Here is a 21830-nt window from a genome sequence, read left to right on the forward strand (position 1 = left end):
ACCCATGAATGCAGGGGGACAACATGCAAACTTCACATAGGATTATGTCGGTCCGGGTTCAAATGCATGATATCTTCGTTATGAAGCGAGTGTGGTAACCACCATGCCATAAAGCCGCACCAAACTATATCTATCAAGTGAAATTTAGATAAAAAGCTAAATATGATTTGAATACTTTAAATATAACGTTGCAGTTTGGATACAGGGTAGTAAAGCAGTCAGTATTGAGAATATCCCCAGTTCAATTAAAGATCTGGGGGGCCTTTTTTGAGTGGCGTTTGCACGTTCTTCCTGTGTGTGTATGTGTTTTCTTTGTGCAACTTGATTTCTAGTCCAATAACATGATTATAAGATGATTTTATGACTCGAAAATTATCCTCAAGTGTGAGTAAGAGTATGTGTGGTTGACGGTTTGTGCCTTGTGATGGATATGTTGGACGAGGCTCCACAGAAGATGGATGGATGGAAACTTTACAATTATGGAGGAAAGCTAAAAGAGGTTATAACAACTCAATAAGGACATAAACTGTCGATCAATAAGTCTCCAGGAAATGAATGTTACCGTTATACTCCCAGGGTCAATAGGTGCATGACTTGGGGATTTGCTCGAGTATTTACATGCAGACCTCCTGCTCTGCCTCCACTTCTGCGTGTCTCATGTTGCAGCACAGCAACTTGGAGTCAGTCAGTAGCTATGTGACGCCCCCTTGTGGGTCCAAACGGTAAAGCAAGAAAAAGAACATCACTTAAGAGTAGTACTATTGTACTTTTATTGTTTTGATCATTTCCACGGGACATTAAGGACGATGGTTTTTTTACTAAAAAGACAAACAGAAATATTGCTTATGGAAAAATGGATCACTGTGGCGTCACAGCAAAACACCGTGGGACTACATAGTTACAATTACATGAGAGAGTACATCACTTCATGATTGAACGAGTCCTACATGTCACTTAAAACCACACATACAGTACAAGGATATCAAAATGGACACAAATATATCATCATAAAACACACGGCTTCCACTTTAAGCGGAGAAACAGAACAGTTGCAGTTTCCTTATCAAAATAATATCCACAGATAGGAGAGCTAAATTTCACCCCAAATTCATTGTGCAATTTTCTCTGAAATCTCAGTTAAGGCAACAATAGGACAGCACCACAGATGAAACCAGTGGAGTCACAGGTAGGTCGTATCAAAGGCCACAAATCACCCGACAGAGATGTTACAAATATTCAAAAGGAGACGAACAAATACAGTTGTGGGTCATCGGTAGCAGGTTTTGATCCTCAATGGCCTTCCTGAGCAGCAGTAGGAAACGTACAGAGAGTGTTTATAATGATCCACAAACCATCAATAATTATTATTATAAAAACGTGGTTGAGTCAATGTAAATATCGTGTTTTCCCCAATGACAACAGTATCATAAATACTTACCACAACAAAAGTACTCGTCTTTAATATGTAAGACTTCCACAGTGAATCATTTGCAAAGCTTCCACAAATGTCCTTTGCATAGTTAATCGATTTCTTTTCTGATAGTAAACGCATAGAAAACTAAATCAGTGTGTAAAAGATGGTATCTAGTCATTATGTGCAGAAGGTCTGTTCGTTGGCTAACAGAGCAAAGTGCAAATCTATACACAGATGGCTGCTGAGGCCGACGCTCGCCGTTCGCCTCGCGGAGCGGCTCTCACGCTTTACCGATGGCCCCGCCGACCAAGGTTTCTCGCCTGGTGGTTACAAGCGCCTGTTGTTTCTCATAATAGGCCGCCTCGTTGATGAAGGTGGGATAGACGGTGCCCGAGCCCTGGTAGTGGATGGTCTTTCCGTCAAACGTTTGGAACATCGGGTCGCCGGGGTTCAGCGGCTCCCAGTCGCAGTCCTGAAACAACAAGCAGTCGCCTCAGGGAAGGTCACACTCTAGCCTGGAAACGCCATCTGGATAACTCCAATTTCCTCCTTCGTGACGACTTGTTTTCACAGATAATGAATGCTGGGGGGCGAACGCAGGCATAGTCTTGACTTGTTACCTGCAGGTTGGGGTGAACCATGGCTATGATGTTCCCATTGGCGTCTCGGGGGTAGTCGATCCTCTCCGAGACCCGGAAAACCTCCACGGTACAGGGAGGGAAGTCCATACCTGAGGGGGTCGGAGAACATTAGAAAACGCTCGTATCTTGAACCCATTTCACTTTATCTTGTAGGTTTGTCCTAAATTCTGCATTTACAAAGACCAAACTTTTTTTTTTTTTTGTTGAGATCATGTGCCAAGGGGGGGGGGGTCACCTCCACACAATCTATCATCAAGATTTAAAATGTTGCCATGTAAGCTAATACACAAGATAAATTCTGCGTTTTGCACTCAACATTAACAAGTAAAAGAGAAATTAAACATCAGTAAGGAAATTGATGTTAACCAGACCTCAAAGATTTTACTGGCATTCAAATTATTTTGGAAGTCAGAACTTTCCCAGTTACTCATAAGTGCCGTGTGTGTGTGTGTGTGGGTGGTTGTTTGTCTCTCTGTGTTAGTCTTGTGTTAGACTTGCGATCTGTCCAGGCTGTGCATCAATCACAGCCAAACTGGGTACAGAAGATGGATGGACGATTTGAACAGTGTTGTATCGTTTGTGTTCATATTTTACAAATTCTTGCAGCTTTTATGGAAATGGTGAGGTAAATCTAACTGCTCCGTGTGATCACAGTCTAAGAGTCTTACAGTGTCTGGTGGACTGCATAGAATTAGTGGCGTTTGGAAACATGATGTAAGCGGACTTCAACTGCTTCACCTGTCACACAACTGCATCAGGATTCAAGAGGCAGCACAAAACTGGACGGACAAGCACGTCATCGTTCACAGCTTTCCCACCTCAGTCGATGTGGTACTCATTCAGCAGAGCAAGCAATTTCCAGCTGGAACAAAATAATCTCCTGTGAGGAGTTTTCTCCTCGCTCTGCTCAGCTTCAAAGCACAGGAACATCGATTCATCACCATGCCAGAGCGCTCATTATCACCCGTGTGGTCCGACTGCACAAGATTACCGAACTGTTTGGCAGCACAAGTGACATGGAAACTGACCAACTCCGAACAAGCGGCCCATTCACCGGCAGGACAGTCAGGAAACCGAAAGGCTGCAACTCACACTTGGCACAGAGCACTTGTTTACCCCCCCCCCCCCCCCAAAAAAAAAGAAAGCAGGAAAGTTGCCTGGGACCTAAACTTTGCAAACACTTGTTTTGCTCCTGCACGAGGAGGAGAGCCGTAATGGAGGCATGACGAGCCAGATGCAGATAAATTTAGACATGTGCGTGTTGGTACATCTGGATGAGTCAGACGGTCACCCATGGGCATTTTGTCACAAACTGTTTTTTTGTCAGAAGGGCGCTGACAAACCGACCGATTGTAAACAAGCCAATTTACTGTTACATAACGCATCATGAATCACAACATTACCCACCTTCCAGCCATAAATTCAGGGATACTTTTAATCTGTTCTTTCTGACTCAGTGGCCACTTGTGATGCAGTTTATTTTGTCTTAAATAAGGCTATAGATGTAAAGTCTTACCTTCATTAAACAGCTCGATGAAGTCCAGAGCGTGTTTCAGGATTACTCGCATTCCCTCAAAGATGTTACTCCTCAGAACACCTTGAGGCTGAGGACCAACTTCCAGACCTGCAAACATAATAATCACATGAAGTGTTTTCACAGGAATGAACTAGTTTACACCAGATGACTGTCTGAAGAAATCTAGCAGTGTTGAAATCTGCGTCCTCTTCCCGTTAGCCAGGGGCCGGAGCAGATGGAGCGGTCAGTGGTTGCACAGGCTAAATGAGGGCCAAATCTGACTACCGCCCGGAGGTCTTAACCCCAAATGGAGCTAATGGAGACTGACCAAACGCTGCTGAAGAGAGATCCAGAACTCTAATATTACTCAAAGAATGGTCAGCAATTTGCAATAAGGTTAAAATGATGAGAAAGGCTTGACAAATGGCCATAAAAATATACAAATGAGAGGTAAAACAAGATTCTAAAAGAAATAAGAAATGAATCATTAACAGTAATAAACCAAAAGTGAACATATAAAACAAGTATGTGACATAAAAGAGGGGAAAAAAACAAGATGAAGACAGAAAATGCTCCAAAGACACCAAACAGACTTTAAATCATTGAATAACAACAACAAAAAAAAATGGCCAAAAAGAGGTTTACAATGACAAAAAACAAACAACTCACAAAGACCAAAAACATCACAAAAAACGATTACAAAGAAAATACAAAACATAATGACAATGAGAAAAAAGACACAAAAGGACACAATGATCTCAGAGACAAAGCAATGTCCACACAGAGAAAAAACAACAACAAAAAACTACATGACCACAAAAGAGCCTAGAAGAGAGTACAGACTACAATGGCTCCAAAAATCAACAGAGGTGGAAAATGATCTCAAAGTAACCAAAATGACAAAAAAAGATGACAATATTGACACGATATAAGAAAGAAAATACCAAAAAAGACTAAAGAAATTTACAAAAAATGTTAAATAAATAAATAAATAACCACAGAAAAAGAAGAAAATGGCTAAAAGGAAACAAAATGACAACAAAAACAATGAAAATGGTGGTAAAACAGAGAATGATGACAACAGAAAACAGAAAAAGACGATCCAAAGTGAGCACAGGCAAAACAGCGAAACAACAAACACACAGAACAACATATACAAAGGCAAAAATGGTACAAAGAAAAACAAAAGCACACACAAGGCAAAACGACAAAAAGTGACCAGAGTAAAAACACAAAAACTGGGTTTAAAGACCCGAGATGACAACAAAAGAGAGATGACATATTCAATATAGAATAAAAGACAACGGTGAAAACAGAAGCAGTAAACCGAGACACAAAACATATGTAGAAACGGTCCACAGAGCAACGAGATGAAACAGATCCGGTAGTAGAAAAGCTTTTTCTGCAAAGAACTAATGAGATTATTCAAAATATCTCTGGTAAATGAAAGGATGAAGTAGAGGTGCCGCATTTTATTTCGGTTCTTAAATTAAACTCCTTTATTTGGATTGTATGACGCTGAAGAGAATGCATGCACAGGGAGAACATTCAGACTCTGCTCAGCCTGTGATGACTGAAGTCCTCCCCACCTCGCTCCGGACGTTACAGCGGGTCAGACTCACCCACTGGGTGCTTGGCCACAGAGCGCGAAGTGGAATACTTCAGGAGAGGATGTTCATTGAGCAGAACAAGGCAGCTGGCTGGAGCGATGGCTTTCTGGAACGCAAGACCACACGAAACCACACGTCAGACATGGATAGAGGCGGTTCTGCTCGACCGCAAAATGGAAAATAATTCGTGACGCAGTCACCGTGTGCCCGAATCACGTGTTTTAGGCACCTGTTGATCATTTCTCCTTCATTTCTTAGACAAGACTCGAGCAGCTCTGGGACATCTGCACAAAGTAATCCTCTCAGCGCCGTGCATAAACCCTAGGCAGTTATTCAGCTGCCAAGGTCACACCGCCAGTCACTCAGTAACTTATGTTTGAGGAGAGGAAACTGAGCGTGCGAGGGAGTGAATCTTCTATCTGTGTGGCACTTTGTATTTCCTAAAGGTAAAAACACATTCATCCTCAGTTCTGCTGCTCAAAGTCACAATGACTCTGTTGCTTTTGGCTTAATTTGGTTGTTTTTTTTAATTCCCTAACCCCTGGTGCTGCTCACCATGCTTTGTTTCTGAACTGAAGAGCAAAAACAAATAACACACTCAGTACAATATACTGCCTCGACTCTTAAACAAGACGTAATATGTGTGTTTATAGTCGCATGTGTTGACTTTATTCCTTCTCTATCTGCTTCTAAGTCAGACTCAGTCTCGCTCTATCTCTTTTAAGTGGAATAAATGTTTAAGATAGGAGAACTGTAGTAGGAATTTACATGTCAGAATGAAAACGTCACGTATTTTCTGAGAAATTCAGGATTGCTCCCATCTCTGTTCTGTATCAATGATGAGTCAAATAAATTTGAGTCAAATTTAGTAGTAAGATCTTTAGGTATTATTGTATTTACTATTCCAGCGTAAAACACTACTGCAATTCATGTTTTGGATGTTTCCCTGCTACAAAATGCTCAGTTCATATCAACAAAACTAACTAAAAATACCCACTAAAAACATCTGACCACTGATGCGCCGTGTTGTGTCGGTTAGCGCTCTCTCCTCAGTACATCCGGTTCGATTCTGGGCTTGGGGATGCTTTATGTGGAGTTTCTCTCCTCATGCATGAGTGTGCGGTACGGTGGTTTTATTGCTCTTTAATTTGGATTTTAGACGAGTAGATACCATCTCCCTGAAAAAAAGCCCATTTCAACTCTAACAAAAGGCTGAACACTAAAGGAAAGCAGCCCTGTGATGTCATCCTGGAGGGAAAAAAAGCCGCTTTGCACACTTCGCGAGGTACGTGCTGCCGACGGCTCAGAATAAACATACAGGGTCACATGTACCAACTGTCTCGCTGAACATATTTAGATCTGAGGCAGGCTTGAAAGATTTTGCAGCAGTATGTCAGGCGTCTTCAACAAAAAGGATAAAGAATACTTTCACCCAGTTTTGAAATCTCACGATGCAATAACTCATAATTATGTAACCAGAGGAAACTTTACTGATGTTACTCATTTTAGATTTAGGAGCTTCATGGGGAAGAAGGCATCTCATCCAGATGACCGAGTGTCTTTTTTGTTTTGCATTTCTGCTTGATGAATCGTCAGTCATAAATCTGTTCGCCAGCTCTCATGGGTCTTGACCGTTTGCTTGCTACTCTTATGTAATTTGTTGTCATTCTGTATTTCTCCGCTTTGCCCGATTTGAACATCTGCTAGCGGAACTCTCTTTTCCTTAGAGACAAGAGCAATAAAACAATTGATATTGGCCCCTAAGTTTTACTGTTACAATTTAATTTCACACCAAAGGCAACCGTGTTTAATCCCAGTGATTTCTAAGCTATTTAATGGAGGCATTAAACTTATTCGATAGGAAGATGACAGCATTAGAAGAGATAACAGGCATCTACTTGAAGTGTTTAGGTGGTTGGTCCTGTGCAGGAGTGTGTCTATTTCTGGAAAAAGAGCTAATTTTAGTATAAACAGCGACTGAAATTGGGAGCACTGCTGTTTACTTCCTCTCATTTTAAGAATCCAGGTCCTTCACTTTGGTATCGAGTGCTTCTGACTCTCTGTCTACACGGCACAGGCACAAAACAATTAACAATCAAGCCTCAAATTGCTCCTGGAGGCCTCCACCTTAATGTAGTTCATCATCTGCAGGTTGAAGTGGTCTTTGGAGCTTTCCAGAATCAGAGTGCAGCCCATGTTGGACGTGGTGTTGTGGAGGTCGAAGATGACGTCGAAGGCCTCGGGGCTTCCCTTGGGCCCGAACATCCTGTTGATCTCCTGGGCTCGCTGCACCTCGTACGGCAGATCATCTCCTCCGGGGGCACTGCAGCGCACACGCAAACACACGGTAGAGGGATGCCTACACACATGCAGCTCATCGGGTACTTTGCCTAAAGGAGCAATGAGCAATGAAGCATGTTAATTATTTACATAAGAGTGTCCCAGAACTGAGAGGACATTATAACCCCACCGTTTGCTCGACTCTGATAATGATACCAACACGGAGACAAGAGCCGAGATATCAGTGATGCTGCCATGAAAGACAGCAAACTCGCATTGGCCTTAAAGCCATGTTGTCTGGGTGTGTTTGAAAAAAAAAACCATAATGCAACAGCTATAGGAGAAGTGTTTTGGACATTTCACGATATCTTGCGCCAGTATATAGCATTAAAATTGGCCTTTTGAGGTTTTAATCATTGTTTTGAGAAAATATAGACATTTTCATCACGTATATTCTGCGCCACAACAAAGAAAACATTTTTTTATTTTTGTTATTTCTTTTTTCCTTTGATCAGTGGTTAGAATGTATACTTTTCTCCAAATGAGGATATCAACAAGACATGAATAACTCCAAAGCACTCCAATGCTCCCACCCGATTTCGATTTGCACGAATGCACTTGTGTGGGAGACAAGAGGACAGTTGAGCCACTTCTGCACCAGAAGATCTTTACAGAGGTGTTGTCCAGAAACTAAGCTTACGTTATAAACCCTCATTGGAACTGTAAACAAGACCTGCTCCTTCAATACAATTCAAAATAACCACTAGTCTGGGAGATTCCACAGCAGTCTGTATTGTCTCACCTCAGTCACATCTGCTCTTTAGACAAGCTGTCTGGCTTTGTCTGGACTGTCGGGATATTGTCAGCACACAAACACAATGTGAGCAAAAAGCCGGTGAAACAGATGCTAAAATGCGCACCTGGCCTGAGGGGATGTGGAGGATCTGAATTTGAGGAAGAGGAAAGCTGTCAGGTCTATTCACGCTGTAAAAAAATACATTTTTAGAAAGATTCTCAAACTGGTTAATCTTCTTATATAGTTGCCTTCAGAAAGGCCAGGCTGTGAAGCCGGGGAGCGCTGAGAAGGTCTTTAAAGATCAACGGCAATCTGCTGGACGAGGGTGGAAACTGCCAAACCTCTGTTGGCTTAAGAAAAAAAAAATCCAAATTATATAAAAGAATATATTAAAGGAATAGCTTCTGTCACTCTTGATTATGCAAAATGATGATGCAGATTGTACAAATGCTGAAAAATGTAAAACGTCCACAAACAGCATAAATTAATTTTATCAACGCAAAGAAAATGTTTTCTTAGAAAAGAAAGTGTTGATTAAGCAAATCGTGACTTTCACATCTCATTCATTTATTTAATGTATTTATCTAACCTTTATTTAATCAAGCAAGTACCGACTTGCAGGTAAATTTGTCCAGTTTTAATGCGTTTTGTACGTTCCATCCGGTTGTGTTTGAAGAATTGAATGAAAATTGATTGAGGAATTTCATCAAAATAAGGTGAGCAGAGTGAGTGTTGAAGACAGCAGATTATATATGTGAGGGGGTGACCAGCCGAGGATGGGTGTTAGAGTTCAGTAATGTTGGTTCACAGAGGAGAACAGTGAGCAGTGGTGCGTTCTGAAAGAAGCACTGGTGGCTAGAATGGATAGCAGAGTGATACAAGAGACATGACACTCGTGGCGAGCGGCTTTACAGGCTGATCTTTATACCATATAACCATAATCAAACATGGGAGGGATTTTCACGGGTGCAAGGTGAGTCGAGTGAAAGAGGAAGGCATTCTGCACGGAAGGCAGAGTTCAAATTTGACGTTATGCTGTAACTTACTGAGAAAGACTGAGTGCTGCTCCAGCCAGATATCCAGCTATTTATATTCAGAAACCGGCTCCAGTGTTCCTCCATTAAGAGTAGTGATATAAAGGAGTAAAATGGGCTTTTAGCCCTCACTGAACCACATGAGCTCGGACTTGGTTCGACTCAACATGAGGTTTAGGGTAATGAAGGCCTGTCGAACGCTATTGAACCGAGACTGAAGTGAGAACTGCATGCGGGGAGAATTAGATTGTTTACAATCATTCAATAATGTAGAAAAACAACTTTAGCAGATGATATAATATATATATATAATATATTCAACATGGAGTAGCTGAAGGTCTAGCGTTTAGTGTTATGTGTGCCAAGCTCAGGATAAAAGATTTAGAGGTGATGGTTTGGATTAGATTTAGATTTAATGAGTGTTTTAGGGTTTTTTTTTGTTATGGGTTAGATGTTAGTTTTAAGTGATTACAGTCAGGAGGCAGGGTTATATTTTAGGATTAGGGATAGATTCAGGGGTTATAGATGTGCTTTGGATATGGATTATGTTAGGACTTGATTATAGAGGTAAAACTACCTGGTTTGGCTGCATCCAACAAGGTGTAAAGAGCCAATTGATATTCCACATGCAGCAGGTACAAGAAGCACTGCTGGCCATCGACACTTATTTCACAAAGTGGACAATAATTAACTCACTTGAAAGGGAGTAGCTGAAGTGTTGCGATTAACCATTAACTTTATGGTTAATGGTTGGGGGGGGGGGGGGGGTGTGTAATGGTTCGGGTTGGATTTAGTGATTTTAGGTGTTATGATTAGAGTTTGGTTTGGATTAAATCAGTTGGCTACACACATGCACTGTGGCATAAAGATCCCAAACTGGCTTCACACAGCAGGTACAAAAAGCTCCGTTGGTTTACAGACAACCCACGCAGCCACAGAGAGAACATTCAAACATATAGAAAGCGAGAGGTATCAAAAAATACCACCTAAATTAGTAAGAATATTATGAGTACAAAACTAATGAGACAATGGAATAACATCAAGCATGACTCATGTGTTTTGGCAGGAAGACATGACAGTGGAAGAGCCATACCACCCACCTATTTTAGGAATTAATTAAAAGTCAATTTCTATTGCCTTTATTTTTAGTGTTCTTTATTCCTGCTACTGTGAACTTGGATGTAATTCTACTGTCAGACACATTAACTAACTGAGACATGTGTTTATTTGTATTTTAAAGGACGTGCATTTAACTGAGACCTGCATTCATTATCCACTTTACTTTTCTCACAAATGGCACTGAATGAAATCTGTCCAGCTTCTGTCGAGACTGGAAGTCCAACAGTTGTCTGTATGCATAGGCAGAGCCACTTACCCTTATAGGAGTGTTAAAACACCCATAATGCAACAGCTATAGCAGATGATTATTGGACATTTGGCTGTATTTTGCACCAGATGAATGAAACGAATGAGCACATATAAACTAGGACTGTACACAAGGGCAGTGTGTCCTGAGTCAGTGTTGGTGGGATGATAAACACAAAAGCAGGGCGTTATCTGGTTTCTGGCTATGCATTCATCCAAACTACAATACCACCTAGGGGGTTATTATGGGACCCTTCTTGTGGTGATTAATGAATGGAGGGGCTGCTGTTATCCAACCACATTAAGCTGCTGTGTGTGTATTCATGCACAGACTTGCGTGACCCAGCGTTTGCGTATGGGACTCGAGTTTTCCGCTGTGGTGCACACGAAAAGGGAAGAAGGAACGAATTACGCACAACAACAACAACAAAAAACAAAAAACCAAACAACCTCGTGTGTTTAAATGATTTGCAACGCGGTCACGTTCCGCTCACGTTTTTCCTGCAGGCTGACAGTCAGCTGTGGTCCGGGAGGAGGGACACGCTGCTGCGCCGTCATTGGCAGAGGGGGGAGAGGGGGAGGGGGGGGGGGGGGGGCGACGGTAAACACAGTACCTGCGATAGTAACGATCTGATAGAGATTCACACAAAAGGAGGAGAAATCGTGTTTTGCACGCGTTTCCTCCTCCATTAATATTGAGCGTCTGTGTGGCTCTGATCGCTCTGACGCACTGATATTGTCCCTCCACGGTCAAAACACGCACATGTATCGCAGCGCGGTGTTGCGTAATTTTGCTGTTATTACGTTTCACTACAATCCAGATCTTTACGCGCATAACGGAAGGATTATTAACAAACTGTGTGCAGAATAAAGCCTCCAACATGGACCTGTTGTTACACCTGTTTCTGTGGATGCACGCTATGGAAAAAAAAAAAAGTTCCCTCGCTTCGTGACAAAAACAATGAGCGGCGTGTTTACCTGAGGTTCTCCGGGGTGAAGGCTCGGTTCAGATCCGTGTCCACGTATCTGGTGCACTTCTCCACAGCCTTCGGGTTGGTGATGAAAGGCTTGACCTCGACCCCCTTCCTCTGGATCTCCACGCCGTTCTTTACCCACAGGTTGACCAGCGCCACGCCGGACATCTCGTTCCCGTGCGTCCCCCCGAAAATAGCCACTTTCCTGGCCTCGTGGACCCGCGTGGTGCTGTTGTAGGACATGTCTGTGTGTGGAGGGAGTCTCACAGGGGGAAACTTTCCGCTTGGACCTTCGCAGTCTCGCCGTTTAAAGCCTGTTCCGTGGCTGCGCTGTTACGTAACGCGCCCCCCCGGCGCGCCGCGGTCACTCACCGTGCGTAAAACACTGCGCCGAGTTGGAACAACACGTCGGGATTTAACATGCAAGTCAGCTTCCTATCAATGTTTACCTGTCACTGGCAGACCTGTGCACGAGGTCTACGAGTTTCCGACGGAGACCTTTCAAAATTAAATGTCCCATCGATTTATTTTAATTTTGTATTGTCTCACCTGAGTGGAGGGGCTGATCTTTTTTTCAAAACGGACAAGTAACTATGGGATACCTTTGTTTAGAGGGGTGTTTTTTTTCTGGTTTGGAAGAGTGAAAAACATAATAATAATAATAATAATAATAATAATAATAATAATAATAATAATAATAAATCAAACTTAGTTTTAAACATTCAAATACGCGTTACATCACAAAAACAAAAATAACCTCAAAATTAAATAAATAATAATATCAATGAAAATGTGATAACAGACAGGGAAAATACATTTTGAACAGGTGGGTCTTGGGGAGTGTAAATAAACATATTAAAATAAATATAATAAAATAAATACTTATTTTAATAAATAATAAAATAAACACATTAACAATGTGTGTGATTCATACATCCATCTTTAAATGAGATGTTTGATATACTCAGTTTACTTCAATAACAGAAGGTCCTGTTTTATTTCTGTGCATCTCTCCCCCTGGTCTTGGACCAGGGATGAAGAGAGGGCAGTGTGAATATTAGTCTCACATCTCATAGAAAGCACACTTTGTAGAACAGAGGCGTCCAGGAGTCTCTGCCCTGTATGTTTTACATCATTACAATAAAGGGCATCTCATTGGACTTTTTAGAGGCTTGGTGATAAATAATTATCACATTCATGTGCTGAAGCAAGGAGATCTAAAACATGCAGGACAGAAGACGTCCCGGACCAGCTTCGGTCTCGATCAGTGGTGTCAAACACAGTTCAGGGGCCACAAACAGCCTAGTTTCTTCTCGATAGATCCAATTTTAACTTTGTAAAATACAGTGAAATGTCCAAAAACGTCTCCTACAACTGTTGAACTCATGTTTTGCATGTTTTTACAAATTCACCCTGGCAGCATGGCTTTGAGTCTAGTTTGACAGCAATAAGGGAACTAGTTTTCATGACATCATCTCAGCTTGGATCCCAAGCTGATTTTAAAATTTGCTTAGTGGTTTGTTGGGCCAGATTGGAGCCTCCTGTGGGCTGGTTTCATGGAGGTGACAGTCCACAGGTGTTTGACGTCACTGTAATGTTTCAGCAACTCAGAGATGAGAGAAGGTCCACATATTTTTCTAAAAGTTACTCTGCAAAGCTCCAAGCACAAGAAGTCTGGGGACCATTCTTCTATCACACAGAAACGTGAGAAGAATTGTTTAAAATAATCCAAATAGACCTAAAAATATTACTTGAATAAACAAAGTCATTAAAAATTCAGTGTAGTTTTCATCCACAACTTTGTCTCATTTTTCTTTTTATTACAGTCCTACAGAGTTCTCTTCATAACGTGTCGATACATATGAAAATACATGTATATCAGTTTCTACCAGTCTGTGAGGAAATCCTCACTTGGATTATGAAGCGTCCGCTTGTTTTTTCTTTTACTGGCATCGTATGAAGCCTTCTGAAGCGCTGCTGGGATCTCACTGAAACCAGCTGTCTCATCTGCTCTCTCCCCTTCAGCCGACTCTATTTCACTGTCAATCCAGTTTGGATCAAACTTCTGTGGATTATCACTTTTTCTTTTTCTTCTCTTTTCCGGCGTATTGTTTGTGTGTGTGGATGGCGACGCATCGTGTCCATCCACAGTTAAACCGGTTTTCTCCTGTTGGAGTGAGCTACAGGAAACCAGCACAGACTGAATGGGTTGACTTGCAGCTGGTGGAACTGCTTCTGTGTCTTTCTTCTTCTTCTTTTTCTTCTTCTTCTTCACCACGACTCCATCCTCACCATTTTGATTATAACCTGCATCAGCGTCGGGTCCACACACTCCAGCGGGGGTCACCGCACTCTTCTCCTTTCTTTTCCTCTTTGCCTCACTCTTCTGAAGCGTCTCGCTCAGTTTTCCATCACCGATCGCAGCTTCTAACTTCCTCTTCTTTTTCTTTTTCCCCATTTCTGCTGACTCGCTCGCTGACGTCCCTGCATCAGCAGCGGGGAAGGAAGAGGTCTGTTTCTGCACAGACTCTGAATCATCACTCTGAGTCACTGTGTCACTGCACAGGCTCAGACTCAGCCACCTCTTCTTCTTCCTCCTCTTCCTCTTCTTCTTCTGAGACACCAGCTGAGTGGCTTTGTCTTCAGCGCCCTCTGCTGTGTGTCCATCAAAACTTTTCTTTTTAACCATCGACTTCAGGCTTGCTGGTGAGCTGATGGCATCATTAGAAAGGCTCCCTTCTATGGAAGTTTCTTCACCTTCTGACCGATGCCTCTTTTTCTTCTTCTTCTTCTTCTTGATTCTTTTATCAGTCGTTTCTAAACATGTTCCAGACTCACCAACCTGTTCTGTTGGTTCTAAAGTCACATTTAAATCCTTACTCTTTTTCTTCTGGCTCGTAGAATCATCACCTTGAGCTCCGGGCTCTTCCTGCTCGTCTGCCTGAAGCTCAGCTCCAGCTGTGGACGCTCCATCAGCATTTTGTGCGTCTTCTTCAAGAAACTCACAGAAAGTAGCATCGCTGTCGCCGGCCGACTCGTCCTGCGTTTCTTCTTGCTGGAAAACTCTGTTTTCTTTTGTCTCTGAAGCTTCAGCTTGGATTCGGCTCGGATTTTTGCCCGTCTGTCTGTTTCCAGGAGATGTTCCATTTCTGGAGCCGGAGTGAGACGCTCCTCCGAGTCTTTCACGGGACGGTGTCGCAGCGCCGCTTTGTCGATTCGCCCTCGGTGGATTGTACCAAGGTTGTGGGCGCTTTGTTTTGGAGAACACCACAAGATCTTTCTTCTTCTGTTGGATGACACACAAGCTATGGTTCCATTCACACTGACAGAATGCTCCAAAATTCATTATTCCTGCTGTAAACACGCTTACCACTTTGATGTCCTCTTCTTCTAATAGTTCTTCTTGTCTGCAATAGAACAACAACAAAAAAAAAAAGGATGAGCTGGAAAATTCAATGCAATTTTGAGCAACTCAAAGTAAAACCAGGCCTCATTAAGAGTAAAAACCTTAAATCAAAAGAAAAGATGGATGGAGGGTATGATTATACTCACATTACTTCATGTATGTCTTCAGTGGTTGGTTTGTGATACATGCCACAATGATTTTAAATGAGTTTCATGTTCAAATCAAACTTTGAAACAGCTTTTAATGAATCAGAATTAAAATTAGGATTCACATCCCGCTTGCTATTAGTTTGAAAGTCATGGTGTGAATATGAAGACACATTATAGCGAAGAGCTAATTGATCAATGTAAAAAGCTGCACCAATACGTACGTGCATAAAGAAGTTTTAGAGCAACAGTCCCCCCCCCCCCCATTTTATTTGTTATTTGATTGAACACAATGATGAAATCAAACTTTTCTGCACTATGCTTCTATTTACATTTCAGTGTCCTGACTTCATGGTACATTCACGTGAGTAACAATGTGTTAAGTGACTATTAAAACACTGTGTAATGTTAATTCAGATTTATTGTTACTTCAAGAACTTAGAAGTAGCACTTAGAATTTAGGCTGCTTCTTTCAAGATAGGCTCAGAAGTACTGAATTATTTCCTAGTGTGCCTTTAAGATTTTCTTTTATTTATTTATTTATTTTTAATTAGTCGAACTTACTTTGATACCGGTGCTATAAAATCTCCCTCCTGGTCCACGGTGGGTAATGACGAGAGCAGATCTGTAGCTTCACATGCCTGCAGCTCTCTGACACTGTAGAAGAAGCCTCCCATCAGTGCATTCTGCAACACAGAGAGAACCACTGTAATATTGTGCTCCTATGTATTAAGAGAGGCGGATGAGCAAGGCCAAGGTCATGCGTCACTTCTTCATACACTGACACACACCACCTGGTCTCTGATGTCCCAATTCATTCTCATCACTACAACCTCCCACATGCTGTTTTTGCTGTTATAAGTTATTTTAGCCAAGCCAGGGTGAGACCTGTGATCCCTTTTACTTACTTGCTATTATTAAACTTATCAAAACTTATGGTATTACTTTATGTTCTTGCAAGCTTTTTTTTTTTTTTGTAGGTTGCACATATTCTAAGTTATTCTACAGAACGTATAGGATAGGCATAAATAAGCCACTGGCTTCTACCTATTCCTTTCCAGTAATTTAAAATGAAATGATTTGTATTCTCTATTTGTTGAACCATGGGCCAGAATATAAACCATTCATTCCCTCATGCAGGTTGGGACTCACATGGTAGTGGATGTTCTGAGACTTATTCAACTCAAGTCTGGTGGGTTTCCCCCCTTGTACATGATAGAAAGTGAAGGCTGGCAGCTTGACTCTTCTTTCCCTCTTCTTGTCGTTCTCATTTCCATTTGGGGTCTTCAAACCAGAACGCCTCTGTCTTCTTGGCTTAACAGGGTGCTGGGTGATGAAGATGCTGTTCCCTGAATCACTGCAGAGAAACACCTCAAAGTCACCATGAAGCTTCGCTGTTTGATCATCACGACCTGGACCAGCCCGACACGACTCGGACCAGCCCGACACGACTCACCTGTCTGATCCACTGGATCCAGAGGCCGGGTTCTGACCCACAAAAGACCCGGAATACCGCGATCCTCTATCTACTATCGGTGTTCCCAGCATGGCGTGATGCGATTCCGAATACTATCACTATTCAGCTGTTTGAGCTGATCTCATTGTGTTTACAAAATTACGTTTCCGTCGACGCGCTTTCTCATCGCGTATCTCATGGAAACACACAAGACACAGACTTCTTCAAATGTCCCGGATCAGAAAATACACACAGAGTTCAGCATGTTAACGTCTTATTTGCAGAGCATCGCGTAATAATGGATTAAAGTCAACAAACACTGAAAACCGGAAACATGATGCACATGGGTTTCTACCAGGAAGTGTGTGCTGTGACGACAGAGCAGCTGACCAATCACCAAAGAGCAACAAACGAACAAGAGCGTTCCGTCTTTGTACTTCCGGTTTAAATCCGTTAGTTATTTTCGTTCTACGTATTTTTAGTTTAAATTGACAAGCGAGCATTTTTTATTATCTAGTTGTACCAAAATCTGAATAATCGTTGGGATTCTACAATATGATTCAAACTTTCCTCTTTTTTTGACTTATTCTTTTTACTATTGTGAAACCAAAACTCAACTTTTCTATAAAGACACACTTCTTCCAATATTACAATTGTAGAATCAGCAATAGTGAAAATAATTACTTTTGAATACCCACACTCAAGTATTCAAGTAATACTTTTGAATACATGTAGTTTATGTAATTTTTTTAGACTCAAATATAATTTATATCATGTCATCTATTTCTTTCTACTTTTAAAAAGTTTTCAGTTTATGTTTGATTTGCTTATTGAAAGTAAGAGAATATTCCTGCTCAAATGTTTTGATTTGTTTAAAATTTGATTTACCGTGTTGTGATTCTGAGAAAAGTTTTTGTTTTTTTTACTTTAAAAGATTTTTAACAACTGTATTTTTACTTGAAATTTAGGACAAGTTAGGAAACTTTAGTTGCATGTTTTCAGAATCCTTGTCATCCCTGAAATTGGTTATAAATATATTGAATCATTGTGAACGTCTCTTTCCTTGTCGTGCTGACGAGGCGACTCATCCTGTCGGGGGGTTCATCTTGTCACTGTTTCGTCTTTGTTTGGACTTTAACCATCGCCGCCTCCGCTCTCCAGTCGTCTTCTCTTCTCCCGCGCTGCTTACACGCTGATCCAACACTTCCAGCTCTTCCAGAAGTTATGGCAGGAATCAGTGGGACTGAAAAGGTTCAGCTGCACGCCCCGGAGCTGGAGGAGCTGCGAGGGGGTGAGGAGGACCGGGGGTCCGGTGTGTGATCACAGCCCCGTGTTGTTATGAAATCACGCACTGACCACAAGCTTGTACTGGTTGTCTGCAGCGCTGCAAGCTGGCCTGGAGAGCAACTTTGCAGAAGTTCAGGTGAGTGTTGTGGATTGCCCGGATCTCACCCAGGAGCCCTTCCACTTCCCAGCTAAAGGTAAGAGACTGTCGGTCTGCACGGCCAGCTGCAGAATCCTTTGGGAAGCATGAATATACAGCTTTTTTTTTTTCACATTTCACCCAAACACATAACGCATACATGCACTTTGTTAATACGTATTCCCTCCTTAAATGTGATTATATCCCTGAAAATAAAGCTTAGAAATAAAGATGCATGATATTTTAACGACGATTTTGTGCCTTTGCAATAAATTATTGCCAATAATTGTTCTTGGACATGCCCAATCACTACATAAGCTAAAATTAAATAAACTGTTCAGTGTTCAAGGATCGAAGGTGTTGGAATGATTCATAATCAAAAAACGTATTGATACTTGCCGATTGTATGTTCATATTTCCCCTCAGAGGAAGAGAGATTGCAAAATACAACGATAGAGGATGAATAAAGTTGGTTAGATAAAGTGGATTGGAAAAATCCAAAATGAGCAATAAGTAATATACAAAAAAGGCATAATGGTTAAACCTGCACCTGCAGTTTAATTAAGCTGGATGAGTCCAGGTCAAGCGTTGAACATTCCAGTATTTGCAGCCTCATTTGTTTCATCTGCCGCCTTTTGCAGGCTTGTGTGGAAGTCCTCGCATCACCGATGTTGGTGGTGTTCCTTACCTGGTTCCTGTGGTGCATAAGGACAAGGTAACGTTAGAGATGGTGCGGAAAGCGCGACGGAAAAATGACCTAAATATCACTTTAGTTGTTCTCCTTCCTCCTAGGAGTACGACATGAACACGATTTCCAAGCAGCTGGAGCTGCCGGGAGCTTTCATCATCGGTGCAGGAGCTGCTCCGTCCAGAATCACCGGCATGAACGCAGAGGTGGGTTATGTTAGATAACCACAACTTTGTCTGGTCTTAAAAAAACAACACAGAAATAATTGAATCTGGTTTATTTACAACTTGTACAGATCTGCAAGTCATTCCTCTGTCAGTAGCACTAGTTTACTTTTTTATTATGCTTGGCTCCAAAGCCACTGCTGCAGTTTAAATACAATTTTGAATCAAAGTCTAATTAGAGGGTAAATGTTTTTTTTTGGTTAATTCTTTCTTTTCATAAAAAGATTGACTCCTTCAACGTTCAGCAATAATATTGGGTGGTCATGCCCTGCTGGTTGCATTGTTCTCATCGACATAATTCTTTTGCTCGCTTAAGTTATTGAATAAAATTAAGAAGCTTAAGAGAACAACACTATTTCAGCCTTGCTGATTTCCACATGAACATTTAATTCATTTTTCTTTTTTGAGAGTGAGAAACATACAGAGATGTCTTTATGTGAAATCCCATTTTTGCTGCTTTGAGCCTGTAAAATCCATCATTACTGAAGAAAATGCAAACCCCGGGTTTGTAAGGTGTGTTGGAGATGCATCACATGGAAACTTCTGTACATCTCTGACATTCTACAGACAAATTAATGCAACGTTGAGCTTTTCAAAAGGACTTTGCGTCAGTTTTTTCGAAGCTCATGAAGAAAATCCAGCCGACACTGTAAAGCATGGCGGAGGTATCATCACAATGTGGGGGCTCTGCTGCCTCTGAAACATGAAACGTCAAAGAAATAAGAGAGTTCTGAAAATCATCCAAACATTTTCAAGAGAAATATAATTAGTCAGTGTCAGATAATTAGATTTTAAAGCACAAAAATCATTTTGGGGAGAAAAAAAGTAATGAAAACCGTAAGAACACTAAAACTGCAGCTGTAAAAATACTGATGAAAAGGGGTTTACACCCGTCTGCTGCTCGTTTCTGAAAGTTTTCCCAGAGATATTTAGAGATTTAGTAGTTTTAAGTCGTCGGACTTGCTTGACATTGACTTGTCTGCTCTGCAGCTGATGCCTCTGGTCCTGACTGAGAAGGAGGGAAGACCCGCGGTGAACAGCAGCTACTTCTCCTCAGTCAACCCTGCTGATGGTCGGTGTCTGCAGGAGAAGTACAGCGACAGATTCCCTGACTGCAACTTTGCTCTGCTGGGAAACCTGTACGCTTGTGAGGGGAAGCCGGGAAAGGTAATCTTTGACCAGAGATGATCTTCTTCGCGGAGGTTCCTTCAAACTTGCATTGTCACTGTTGCTTTGACTTGAAAACATGAAGACATCTGCTTATATATTAACTCAAACCCAATTATGTTCGAGTTAATAACTTCACTGAAGGTGCAGCGAGTGAACCTTAATCCCATCAAATGTGAGCGTCCGGCAGATTTTAAGAAGAAATATTAACAAAGAAGCTCGGCTGTCCTCTTGGTCCTCAGGTCATCGAGGTGCGGGCCAAGAAGAGAACTGGGAGTAAAAGTCTGGTGACGGCCCTGAGGACCGCCCTGGAAGGTCGCTACCCGGAGAAGAGCTTGGCTCTGGGAGGCACCTTCATCATCCAGAAAGGGAAAGCGAAAATCCACATCATGGTAAAACGGCGGAAATGATTTAATCCCGACATCGACGGCTGTTCCCACGTCTTGATTCTGTCTCCCTGTTGTGGGTTGACCTCAGCCCAGAGAGTTCTCCGGCTGCCCCCTCAGCACCGACGACGACGTCAACAACTGGCTCAAGCACTTCGAGGTCAGCGCGCCGCTCATCTGCCAGTCCGTCCTCGTGTCCCGAGACCCCGTGAGTGAAGCGTCCCGGTCTCGGTGTGGCTGTTTGTGAAGCCCTCACCTCTCTAAAGTGTGTGTGTGTGGCTGCTGTGTATCCAGGGCCTGGACCTGCGGGTGGAGCACACGCACTGCTTCAGCCACCACGGAGAGGGCGGCCACTACTACATCGACACCACACCGGACAGCGTGGAGTACCTGGGATACTTCATGCCTGCGGAATATGTGTACCGCATCGACAGGCCCAAAGAGACCCACAAAGTAGGACGAGACTGAAGTGAATCGATCGCAGCGGCAGACCGGAGCCACCGGGGTCGTCTTCTCCTTGAGTCACAGAAAAATGAAGCAGTGCAACAAATGAACTTCACTGAAGCAATTTGGATCATCAGAGTTTGTTTGTGTGTTTCCTGTGAAAAAAGAAAATCTATTTTTAGGAACTTGAACTATTTGAATATTTGTGAGCAACACTGTGATTAAAAGGAAATCCTGAAAGTCTGCTTTTGTTTTTTTTAAGTAAACATGGGAATCAAACTGCTGAAGACCTGTGGGCGGCACAGTTACAGAAGTAAAATGTTATGTTTGCAATCAACACAGGTGTCTTCAGATTATGAGAAGAAATACTACATGAGCTGCTCTGACGCCTGTTTTGGAGGTCAAATCAGACAAAATATAAAATAAAACATATAATATACCATGTCCTCAGAAGAGACTGCAAGTCCACAAGTACAAGTAGAATGTTGTCTGTATATCTACACTGCTCACAAAAAGTTAAGAATATTTGGCTTTTGGGTGAAATTTATAGAAAATGTAAAAAGTTCTCGGTGCAGGGATATATCACGAAAATACAACATTTAAGTAGAAACATGCATGATTTTAGGAAATTAGGTCTCAGTAGTTCATGATGTGGATTCATGCCGTTCTTCAGGTAGTATGGGCTCGCCACTCCACCATTCACGAAGTGAAGGACAGACCTGTACTGAGTAGACACACCTGCCCAAAATATTCCTGTTTTTGTCATGGCGATGCTTCTTCTTCTCTTGATGTCCAATCAGGATCACTTTATTAATCCCTGGGGGAAATTCTTCAACAGCTCCAGACAGAATGAAAAGCTT

At 42.0% G+C, this 21830-nt stretch overlaps 3 protein-coding genes across 3 annotated transcripts; 1 reads left to right on the plus strand and 2 right to left on the minus strand.

Moving 5' to 3' along the window:
* Nucleotides 1-748: 748 nt before the first annotated feature.
* Nucleotides 749-12087, minus strand: aspa (aspartoacylase). The gene is made up of 6 exons (XM_080482525.1): nucleotides 11635-12087; nucleotides 7309-7504; nucleotides 5194-5287; nucleotides 3572-3679; nucleotides 2035-2144; nucleotides 749-1886 (listed from the first exon to the last, which is right to left on the minus strand). The coding sequence occupies exons 1-6, from the start codon at nucleotides 11871-11873 to the stop codon at nucleotides 1695-1697; spliced, it is 939 nt and encodes a 312-aa protein (XP_080338651.1). The 5' UTR covers nucleotides 11874-12087; the 3' UTR covers nucleotides 749-1694.
* A 1332-nt stretch (nucleotides 12088-13419) lies between these two features.
* LOC308122253 (uncharacterized protein) lies at nucleotides 13420-17010 on the minus strand. Its single transcript, XM_080483975.1, has 5 exons — nucleotides 16639-17010; nucleotides 16335-16539; nucleotides 15747-15868; nucleotides 15001-15037; nucleotides 13420-14916 (listed from the first exon to the last, which is right to left on the minus strand). The coding sequence occupies exons 1-5, from the start codon at nucleotides 16728-16730 to the stop codon at nucleotides 13516-13518; spliced, it is 1857 nt and encodes a 618-aa protein (XP_080340101.1). The 5' UTR covers nucleotides 16731-17010; the 3' UTR covers nucleotides 13420-13515.
* Nucleotides 17011-17763: 753 nt separating this feature from the next.
* On the plus strand, nucleotides 17764-21213 carry cUnh11orf54 (chromosome Un C11orf54 homolog). The gene is made up of 8 exons (XM_080484011.1): nucleotides 17764-17929; nucleotides 18021-18119; nucleotides 18703-18776; nucleotides 18854-18955; nucleotides 19964-20140; nucleotides 20383-20532; nucleotides 20618-20734; nucleotides 20821-21213. The coding sequence occupies exons 1-8, from the start codon at nucleotides 17863-17865 to the stop codon at nucleotides 20992-20994; spliced, it is 960 nt and encodes a 319-aa protein (XP_080340137.1). The 5' UTR covers nucleotides 17764-17862; the 3' UTR covers nucleotides 20995-21213.
* Nucleotides 21214-21830: the final 617 nt, after the last annotated feature.

Source organism: Lipophrys pholis (genome assembly GCF_963383615.2).
Source record: "Lipophrys pholis genome assembly, chromosome: 16".
Classification (NCBI taxonomy): domain Eukaryota; kingdom Metazoa; phylum Chordata; class Actinopteri; order Blenniiformes; family Blenniidae; genus Lipophrys; species Lipophrys pholis.